The following is a 10,776-nucleotide window of genomic DNA, read 5'->3' as shown; positions in this document are numbered from 1 at the left end:
GTGTGTGGTTTTGGTTTCGCTCTCTGGACAGAAACACTCGAGTTCATGACATCCATAAATCACAACACAACAAGGTAACGCTGAATGCTTAATCCAGTCACAGTCAGCATGCTGCCACAAATACTGGAGTGCGAAAAAGCCTGCTAGAACCCTGCAGGACACCAGGTTGAATGTCTGGCCATAGAGGAAAGTATGAATCCACAGTGGAAGGGTCAGCAGACAGAGCAGGTCAGACACGGCCAGATTCAGCATCAAACTCTGGCTCAGACTGGACAGGTGCTCCCAGTTAGGTCTGAGAATAATGAGGGCAATGTTTCCAGGAACTCCCACGCTGAAGCAGAGAGACAACACCACTGCAGGAAACAGATTTCTGTAGTCATGAGAAGGATGAAGCAGAAGTCCTGTAGAAGAGGAGTTAGAAGTCGCCATTGTGGAATTTTCCTGATCTATGCTTGATTCTAGATAAGGTTGTGCTCTGAAGAACTGATGATGGTAAATGTGGAGGTAGATACAGAATTCAAATAGTCAATGTTGTCCTGAGAAGTCTTTTTTTTTATGCAGTTAACGACCAAAGAAAAAAGAAAAAGGAAATGGTGACGCCGATGCAAAGGAACTGAGTTCTTATCTAAACATCGTGGTTTTAAAATTAGCTGCATCAGTGTTCAGGCTATGGCTTTAAGTCCTGATGAATTTTTGTACTGTCATATCAACAATCAACTGTTCCCTCTTCTCCTAATTTCCTGAAGCTTTTAAAACCTGGCCATTTCCCTCCTTTTGTTGCGTTGACGTGCTATCTGGGTCCTCCCATGGCTTACCTCTCGTGTTACATTCTTGTTTGAGTTTAGTTTGTGTTTTGCTTTTGCTGCCACATCAGCTTTTGTTTTTCATTTATTTATAATAAAATAGTTTGTTCCTGGAGCTATCAGCATGAGTCTGCAAATTGTGTTCGCCTCAATCTCCACCCTCACCTGACACTGGAGAGGTGAAGTTAGAAGTGACCACAGTGGAACAAGCTGATGGTACGAAATGTGCAGGCAGATACAGAAAAAAAAAGGTTAATGTGGTCTAGAAAGATTCTGCTCTAATGACGTTAAAGAACTTTTACACCAAAAGGAAATTGTGACACTAATGCAAAGGAACTGAGATCTTATCTATATATCACTGTTACATTTGTACCTGCATCATTGTGCAGGCTATAACTTTAGGTCCTGATGAATTAATGTACTGTCATGTCAAATTTAATAAACATATACATATTTGAAGCTCCATGTCACAAGTTGAAAACAAGAGTTTTCAACATTCAGCAGCTGTCTTTTTGGTATTTGATGGCACCTTTTAAGTCACTCAGTTTTTAGACAAGTAGCTGGTAGGCCCAACCCATTCATGGTGTGATATGGAGCCCACAGAAAAACAAGCTTACAGTGATGCTGGTAACCAGTTGAGTGGTCCATATTTTCTGTCATCAGCACAGCCACCTATTGTGCATCAGAAGAATACTGAGGTTGGCAGTCTGTCCACTGCTCATCTGCTACCAGGCAGGCTCAAAGCAAGGAGCAAGATCAGAACCAGCAGCTGTCTTTTTGGTATTTGATGGTACCTCATCTGGTGCACCACCGTTAAGTAGCACTGGATGGTTAACCCAGTCACAGTCAGGAGGCTGCCATAAATGTTGGCGTACACAGTGCAGACTAGGAGCTTACAGGACACCAAGCTGAATGTCCAATGTTAGTAACAAATCACAAAAAATAAAGTTTATTTTTCTAAACTCACACATGCAGAATGTATACCTTTAACATGTATATTCAGTGTTAGTTTTCTTTTCTTTTATTCAAAAAAGATTAAGTTAGGGAAATCTTTGTCTTTCTTTTTAATTTTTTTTTGTCCTGTCGTAACATTTCAGGTATACCTAAATGAGAAGATGGCTGCCTACGTGTGCCAGAACAGATCTGCCCTACAACAAGGATTTCTCAGAATGAAATTCAAACTGCTTGACTAACTTTAATAAATCAAGACTAAACAGGCAGGCCACATTGTTGTAATACTAACCTGTTTGTGGCCTTCAGCCATCAGGATAATTTGTGAATCGGTGCATGAAGGTGTGTGTGTGTGTGTGTGTGTGTGTGGAGGTGCATGAGTACGCGTATGTGTAGCAGAAGGACAGAAAGGCTGACTGTGTAGAAAAAAAAATCAAATATCTTATATATATATATATATATATATATATATATTTCCCATTTCCAGGTTCAACACTGCGGCGGTCTTAGTTGGACAAGCCACAGTGTTGAACCAGGAAAGCGACCTGTCTTCTGCTGGACCCAAGTTAAACAAACCCGAATCCCTCAAGGGTGGATCCACAGCCAGAGCTCCACAGACTCAGTTTCTCTTGACTACGATTATGCCCTGCTGGAGCTGAAGCAACCAGTCAAGCAAAAGCACATGGAGCTCGGGGTGACACCCACTTCCCCACTGGCACAAATCCACTTCTCAGGCTACGACACCGACAAAAGCCTGTCTGATGGCCAAGCAGATGAGAAGGTGATTTATCGTTTTTGTTCCGTAGTGAAGGAGTCTGATGATTTGATGTATTAGCATTATTTTCCTGTTTTCCAAAAAATCATAACAACAGCAAAGTGTGTAAAACAAGGAAACATCCAATTCCTTGTATATTTGAATGTTTTACAATAAGTTACTCATACTTCAGAAGCAGAATTAGTCACTTACACTTACTCCTCTATATTTAACATGAAGTCATCATGTGTTGAGACTGAGTCGAGGGCAGAAGCTCACTGAATGTTAAAATGCACCCAGATTAACCTGAGTTGCCTGTTTTTAGTGCAGTATCACTTCACACCAGCAGGGGGCTAAAGAGACCATTTTCTGGGCAACACTTCAGTTTAATACTACCTCCTATTACACAGAAGTATGTACAAAGGAAGTGATGGCATTTATAGTGGGCTTAGATAACATTCATACTCTGTCATACTCATAACCTTTCAACATTCTGTCACATTTTTAAAAATATTAAATAAACATTTTTTAAATCTTTCTTGTTGTAGCAAAAAAAAAAATTACGTGTAAATTCTACATCATATGAGGGAACTATATATTGAATCATCAGGAATAAAATGACTTCTAAGAGGTTTATTACAGAAAAGAATACATGCACAAAATGAAAAAAGAAAAATACACAATGTAAAAGCTGAAATTCTGTTGGGATTGAAAACAAAGCAATAGAAACCAAACTGACAGAGGATAAAATGAGTTCATGAATTCACTGACAGTCATTAAATGAACAGAACAAATATTCAATTCTTGAAAATATTAATTACATTTTATATGTTAGATATCCATCATGAATGCTAAAGAATTTTTTAAATCCTTGAGAAAATCACTGAAGTTCATTTGTATTGTTTCAGGCAACACACATCGTTAGAAATATTAGTTTGGTATGTAAATTATTATCAATATTTTTCTGATTATTCAAAAAAAGGAAAAAAAGAAAAAAAAAGAAAGCACATTAAAGGCTAAAGTTGTCATAACATACAACTTTTTTGCGTAAAAGTTGATTATAAACTCAAAATCTTATACAGCTTACTGAACAACAACAACAAAAATATATACCCTGTATTTAATAGTAGAAAAGATAACATTTGATATTAAAACCAATCTTTTCAGTTCTGTGTCAAAAACAACATCTTTAACTGTTCTCATAATGACAGTTCTGCAGTTGTAGCGGTATCTGGCTCTCTTTGGTCCTGCTGCATTGGTTCCTCTTTTTGACAAACATTGCAAACTTTGCGAGATGTAAAGGCATACAGGAGTGGATTCAGGCATTTGTTGACATATGTTAGAGCACTGACAATGTTCCAAAAGTTTTTAAAAAACTTCCTTAGTCTCTTATTGCTGATACAAATAGCTGCTATGCCCAGCACATTTGTGGTAAGAAAAGGAACCCAAAGGACAACAAAACTTACAATGATGCTGGTAATCAGTCGAGTTGTCTGAGGATTGTTGAAAAAGGCTGCCTGACTAACTTTTCTACGGATATGAATGTATGAAAACACTACAATAAAAAAGGAAACCATTCCAGCAATTGTCTCAGTCATCAGCACAGCCATCCACTGGGCATCAGAAGAATACTGAGGTCGACAGTCTGTCCACTGCTGTTTTGGTACCAGTTGCTGAACCACCAAGTGAGGAGTAGACAGGATAAAAGCAACCAACCAGAGCAGAACCAGGACCAGTCTTTTCTGTACCTGTTGGCACCTCTGCTGGTGAACCATCAAGAGGTAACGCTGGATGCTTAACCCAGTCACAGTCAGCTGGCTGCTATAAATGCTGCAGTACACAACATATGTTAGAAGCTTACAGGACACCAGGTTGAATCTCCAGCCGTAGAGTAAAGCATCAATCACCAGTGGAAGAATCAGCAGACTGAGCAGGTCAGACACGGCCAAATTCAGCAGCAAACTCTGACTCAGTCTGGACATGTGCTCCCAGTTAGGTCTGAGAATAATGACAGCGATGTTTCCAGGAACTCCAACACTGAAGCAGAAAGAAAACAACACTGCAGGGACAAGACGCCTGGAGTCCCAGAAAGGATGAGGCAGAAGTCCTGGAGAAGAGGAGTTAGAAGTCGCCACTGGGGAATTAAGTTGATCCATGCTGCGTCTTTAGATAACGTTGTGCTCTGAAGAACTGATGGTGGTAAATGTGCAGCTAGATACAGAATTCAAATGGTCAATGTGGTCCTGAGAAGTCTTGTTTTAATGCAATTTAAGACCACCTTAATAAAAACGGAAATTGTGACACCGACACAAAGGAACTGAAATCTTATATGTCACTCTTTCAAAATTAGCTGCATCATTGTGCAGGCTATGGCTTTAAGTCCTGATGAATTATTGTACTATCATGTCAACTTTATTCTTTCAGCCCATTTCAAAACAGCTGAAGTTGGTCAAAGTACTTCGCAGTTAATGCCATATAAATAAAATATTACATGAATTGTTACATGTCTGCAATTTGATACAGACAATGTCCTATTACTGTCAGTTAAGAAACAAAAGCAAACAAAAATATATTTTTGAAGGACTGCAGAGACCAGGGTTTCATTTGTAAAAGACTGCTCAGGATTCATACTACAAGTGTGCGTAAGCCAAAAAAAATCTCAGATTTACGAAACTATGCGTACACACACCAGCAAGCAATTTCCCTTCATAAATCACACCTGTACCTAAAAGTTTGCCCAAAAGGTCCCTCAGGTTCTGCCCTCCTCACGCCCACGTTCAACTATACAGTAAATGGTCAATGCAAAGCACCTCATGAATGTGAAGGTGTATTTAAATGATAATTTAAATAAGAATAGAAAAAAAAATCATTTTTGGGAACCACAGTAGTGGCGTTACAAATTAAAAAAAAGCATGAACGACAACACATCATTACCACTATTAATTCAGTGAGTGGGACAGAAAGGACTGTGGCCAAGGTGAAGAAAAAAAATGGTCAGATTTTAGGGTGGAGGCAAAAAAGCGACTAACCGGACACCGCCAAAGCATGTCAGCCACAGGTGGGGGTAAGGGTATATCTGAACTGACACCTTTTGAAAGAAGGATGTGTCGTGCTGAAAAGTGATCAGGCGCGCCCCCAAGAGGGAGCAAGCATGGGTGTGAGCAGTATTAAAGTGTGCCTCTTCTGTGCTCTGGGGGTTTGTAATGGGGGTCAGGAGAAAGGTCCTTATGGCTCACCAGCGGAAGCATAAATAATACTGCTGTTTTGAAAGCTTATGATAAAATCAATCTAAAATTAAAGTTTGATTGTGGAGTGAAATAAATATCTGAGAGGAATCATGATGCAGTGTGGTTTCAATTCCCCACTTCACCATCTATGTCTCCAGTTTCCCCTGTCTCCGAAACAAGCGTATATGGTACGCATAGCTCAGAGTTTGTGTGAGGGACCGTACATTTTCCTGTCAAGTTCGTGTTTCATAGATCACAATCTTTGTGTGGAATGTGATGTACGCAAGTTTCAGGCCCCGTTTTGTGTGTACGCCAGTTTTATAAATGAGACCCCAGATGACTATAGTCCCACATGAGATCAGAGGTAGGAGTCCTGGAGAGATGAAGTTAGAAGTGACCACAGTGGAATTAAGTTGTTCCATGCTGCATCTTGCTGAGAAGATGTAGCATGGAACTGATGGTGGGAAATGTGCAGGCAGATACAGTGTGGTCCTGAAAGGTTCTGCTCTAAAAAAGGTAAAGAAGAACTTTAAAACCAAAAGGAAATTGTGACACTGATGAAAAGGAACTGAGATCTTATCTATATATCACTGTTTCATTCATACCTGCATCATTGTGCAGGCTATAACTTTAAGTTCTGATGAATTAATGTACTGCCATGCCAAATTGAATTAAACATATGCATATTTAATCAAAAGGTCATAAATAAAGTTAACTAATATCACTGTAAGACGAGAAAGAGACAAATGCAAATACATACTGTTTTTTATTGTAAGTAGTTTATTTTTTTGCAAAAGTTCCCTTTAAACAAATGACATGTTGCACATTTTATATATTTCCACAGCATTTTGTTCAAGTCATCATCTCGCCATTGAAGCTTGTGTGTGAAAGCCCAGCCCTGCCTCTTAAACAGTATCTAACCACACAAATTGCGTTACATTTTCTGTGAAAAAAATAAAGGTTACATGTTGCTTAATATCTATTTTGTTGCTTTTTGTGCACAAAGTTGTTGCCTTATACCATTGATTTGATAACATTTGACATTAAAACAAATGTTTTCAGTCCTTTGGGCAGAAACAACATCTTTAACTGGTGTCATTATGACAGTCCTCCACTTGTAGAGGTATCTGGCACTCTTTGGTCCTGCTGCATTGGTTCCTGTTTTTGACAAATATTCCACACTTTGTGAGCATACAGGAGTGGATTCAGGCATCTGTTGACAAATGTTACTGCTGCGACAATGTTCCAAAAGTTGTTGTAAAACTTCATAAGTCCCTCATGTCCGAGACAAATAGCTGCTATACCCAGCACATTATTGGTAAAATATGGAACCCAAAGGACAACAAAACTTACAATGATGCTGGTAACCAGTCGAGTTGTCTGAGGATTGTTGAAAAAGGCTGCTTGATTAACTTTTTTGTGAATGCGAATGTATGAAAACACTATGATAAAAAATGAAACACATCCCACCATAGTCTCTGTCATCAATACAACCATCCACTGGGCATCAGAAGAATACTGAGGTCGACAGTCTGTCCACTGCTGATTTGGTACCAGCTGCTGAACCACCAAGAGAGGAATAGACAGGATAAAAGCAACCAACCAGAGCAGAACCAGGATCAGTCTTTTCTGTTGGCACCTCTGCTGGTGAACCACCAAGAGGTAACGCTGGATGCTTAACCCAGTCACAGTCAGCAGGCTGCAATAAATGCTGCAGTACACAACATACGCTAGAAGCTTACAGGACACCAGGTTGAATCTCCAGCCGTGGAGTAAAGCATCAATCACCAGTGGAAGAATCAGCAGGCAGAACAGGTCAGACACGGCCAGATTCAGCATCAAACTCTGGCTCAGGCTGGACAGGTGCTCCCAGTTAGGTCTGAGAATAATGACAGCAATGTTTCCAGGAACTCCAGGAACAACGCAGAGGGACAACACCACTGCAGGAAACAGATTACTGTTGGTCAAGGAGTAATGAGGTAGAGGTCCTGGAAAAGAGAAGTTAGAAGTTGCCACAGTGCTATCAGGTTGATCCATGCTGCGTCTCTTTGTTAGGTTGTGTTCTGAACAACTGATGGTGGTAAATGTGCTCTCAGCCACAGAAGGAAAGTGGTTAATGTGATCATAGGAAGTGAACTGAGGTCCTGTATGTCACATTATGTTACTGGTTGAATCATTTTGAGTGTTACGGCTGCATGTTTTGATGATTTATTGATAACAGATACAATTAAAAAAAAATTAAGTTGACCAAAGTATAACACAGTTATGACTATATCATCAAGTATAATATGATAATATGTTTTATGTTTTAATATGTTTTTTATGATCCCCCAGACTGAAAATGAAAAAAAAACACATTTCTGAAATGTCTTTGTATAGTAATTATTGCAGCACTGATAAACTTCCAAATATCGCAGACAAGAATAAAGGTGGTTTATTGGTATTTTCCTTGTATTTGACTGTGTGTCAACTGAAGAGCAAGTAACAAAAAGAAGAAAATATTCTCTTCTCAAGTATAAATCAACCTACTTACATTTTACTGAATAAAGCATAAACATTAAAAAGAACTAAAGTTTACTGATCAGTCACTGAAAAAAATGAAAAGGAACTACTGCCTACCTCTCACACAATAGGTGTATTTAAAATGTTAAGTGCAAGCAGGAAACCACAGATGCAGCAGCTCTAAAAATACATTTCTCTTAAACCTAACACACACTTTCACTAAAGATAGGCATTACTTTAGAACACAGCAGAGTCAAATGTCACCAACAAGCATTTTAACGTACATGGTTTATGTGAAAAGGCCACAAAAATACACAATAAAAGCTGAGTTTATGGGAATTTGTCTGTAAATATATTTAAAAAGATGGACTATTGATATATATGGTGTCATGCAGTTCTGTGTTTGTTACCTGCATAGTAAACAAAAAAAAAAAGGTTACCACAAGGCTTTTGAGTTAAATGTCATCTTCCCACATGTGCAAAAAAACTTTCCCTCACTACTGCCATTAGACTTTTTCTTTAAAACAATCTTCAGCACTGTTGTCTCACATGTACAAGTTCCTGGATTCAAACCTCAGCAGGGTCCTTTTTATCTGCAGTCAGCATGTTCTCTTTGTGCATGAATGGGTCCTCCAGTTTCTTCACACTTTCCAAAACATAGTTTAAATTAATTAAATTTATCTAAATTTCTCCTAGGTGTGAGTGTGTGCATGCATGGTTGTCTTTCTTGTATCTCTGCATTGGTCCTGTTAGGACAGATGACTGTCCAGGGTGTACTCTGTCTCTTGCATGTGGACCACTGGAAGAAGTCACTACCTTTGACCTTGAGCAGAATTAGGTAAATTTATAAAAACGAATTGATGGATGGAGTTTTAGCTTGGCAGTTTATATAGACATTTTGATTTCCATACTCTCTTTCTGATGCATTTTTCCAACAGTGGTGGAGGGACAAGATGTATTTGCCTGCAGCTGATTTAAATCAAAAAAATTATTTCTTCTCATCACAGTTTATCATTAAATCAAAAACTTTTATGTAACATATAAAAAAAAAAGACAAATGAAAAATTACTTGAAGAATGTATTAGAAAAGATGATAATATTGTTTGATTGTAAACTAATTAAAAAACAAGAAAACTATTGTTCTCATGTGCAAATCAACCTACTTACAGTTTATATAATAAAGCATAAATATTATAACAAAGACCTCTAGTTTTTACTGATAAGTCACTGAATAAAAAAAAGAGAAACGGCTGCCTCCCTCTGACATATATAAAATGCCACAGTGCAAACAGAAAACCACAGATGCTACAGCTATAAAAATTAATTTCTCTGAAACACAACACACACTTACCAGAGATAGACATTATCTTTGAACAAAGAAGAACAAACATTTGAATTTGTCTGTGACTATATTTAAAAAAAGATGAACTATTTATATATATAAAGTCATACAGTTCTGTGTTTGTTACCTGCATAGTAAATAAAAAAAGATTACCACAAGGCTTTTGAGTTAAATGTCATCTCGACTCATGATCAAAAAACTTCACTGCCACAAGAGTTTTCCTTTTTTTTAAAAAAAAAAAAAAATCATCAATATGGGATGTAGATTTCCTTTGAAGGATCTGTTAGGGTTTTTATGTTATCAGCCTTTGTGCTCATGTGTAAAACTGCCTACATGAGACGCGAAGGTTAGATGGCAGGCGCCACACCATCTGGCTCTCCCAAACAGAGAGGTGTTATGTGTTTTTGCTATGATCTGAACTGACCTTGGCTGGCTCAGATCAACCCCTTTTTTCTTCTTCCTTTAATAAAAGAGAAAGCCTAAGTAAGCAGGCAGAACTTCCTGGACAGCACGCCGTTAGGAGCTGTTGTGGAATTTTTCCCTTTTTGCGAAGGCCTTCACAAAAAGACAACGAGCCTCTCCGGTGTGATTCTTTCTTAGCAGGTTAAATAAATCAAAACCCTGACAGGATCCTTCATGAAGCTTCTCATAAATGTTCAGGTTATCTTATCTCTACGATAGTGGCTTTGGATTCAATGAGTAACTGATATGTTGACACTACAACAGGCAAATGCACCTCTTCCTACTTGCTTTATTGTATTTAAATAAATTGTTTGTACCACTAAGTTTCTGGATCTGTTGGACTCATGTTTACTTTGAGACATTTCACAGAAGCACTTTTAATACACTTGTTTTCTAATGTTGCACTTTTGCTTGAGGAATCATTTGGTTTCCCCTTTTTGCAGAATCGCCACTTTAACGTGCTGGAGATGTTTAAGTACCTCTGTGACCCTGGGGGCTATGTTGTCTGGGGCATCAGCCTCTGATAGGGTCCCCAAGGCAAATTAGCCTCAGGTGAGGGATCAGACCAAGAGCGATTCAATAATCTCAATGGACTAACCACTTGTTCATCAGGGTACCCTGCCCAGAAAAGGGTAACCGGGCTGGAGAATGTCATGGAATGTCACCTCACTAGCAAATAAGGAGCTGGAGCTTGTGTCTGAGGTTGAGCGATACCAACTAGACAGAGTTGTGCTC

General features: G+C 38.6%; 3 protein-coding genes across 3 annotated transcripts in view; 1 reads left to right on the top strand and 2 right to left on the bottom strand.

Annotated features, from left to right (window-relative positions):
• The window catches only part of LOC108228668 (inactive serine protease 35), a 13,773-nt gene extending 11,169 nt beyond the window's left edge, over positions 1 to 2,604 (top strand). Inside the window, exon 3 of the mRNA XM_037981719.1 lies at positions 2,346 to 2,604. Coding sequence (XP_037837647.1) covers positions 2,346 to 2,589 — 244 coding nt within the window. The 3' untranslated portion in view covers positions 2,590 to 2,604. The remainder of the gene's footprint in view (positions 1 to 2,345) is intronic.
• Positions 2,605 to 2,649: 45 nt separating this feature from the next.
• LOC119618029 (leukotriene B4 receptor 1-like) lies at positions 2,650 to 4,858 on the bottom strand. The gene has a single exon (XM_037981720.1). It carries the CDS (start codon positions 4,662 to 4,664, stop codon positions 3,708 to 3,710), a length of 957 nt encoding a protein of 318 aa, XP_037837648.1. The 5' UTR covers positions 4,665 to 4,858; the 3' UTR covers positions 2,650 to 3,707.
• Positions 4,859 to 6,554: 1,696 nt separating this feature from the next.
• LOC119618009 (leukotriene B4 receptor 1-like) lies at positions 6,555 to 7,839 on the bottom strand. Its single transcript, XM_037981676.1, has one exon. The coding sequence runs from the start codon at positions 7,770 to 7,772 to the stop codon at positions 6,834 to 6,836; it is 939 nt and encodes a 312-aa protein (XP_037837604.1). The 5' UTR covers positions 7,773 to 7,839; the 3' UTR covers positions 6,555 to 6,833.
• Between the last annotated feature and the right edge of the window lie 2,937 nt (positions 7,840 to 10,776).

Source organism: Kryptolebias marmoratus, linkage group LG19 (assembly GCF_001649575.2).
Source record: "Kryptolebias marmoratus isolate JLee-2015 linkage group LG19, ASM164957v2, whole genome shotgun sequence".
NCBI classification, from domain to species: Eukaryota; Metazoa; Chordata; class Actinopteri; order Cyprinodontiformes; family Rivulidae; genus Kryptolebias; species Kryptolebias marmoratus.
This window is presented reverse-complemented; position numbering and strand designations above follow the sequence as displayed.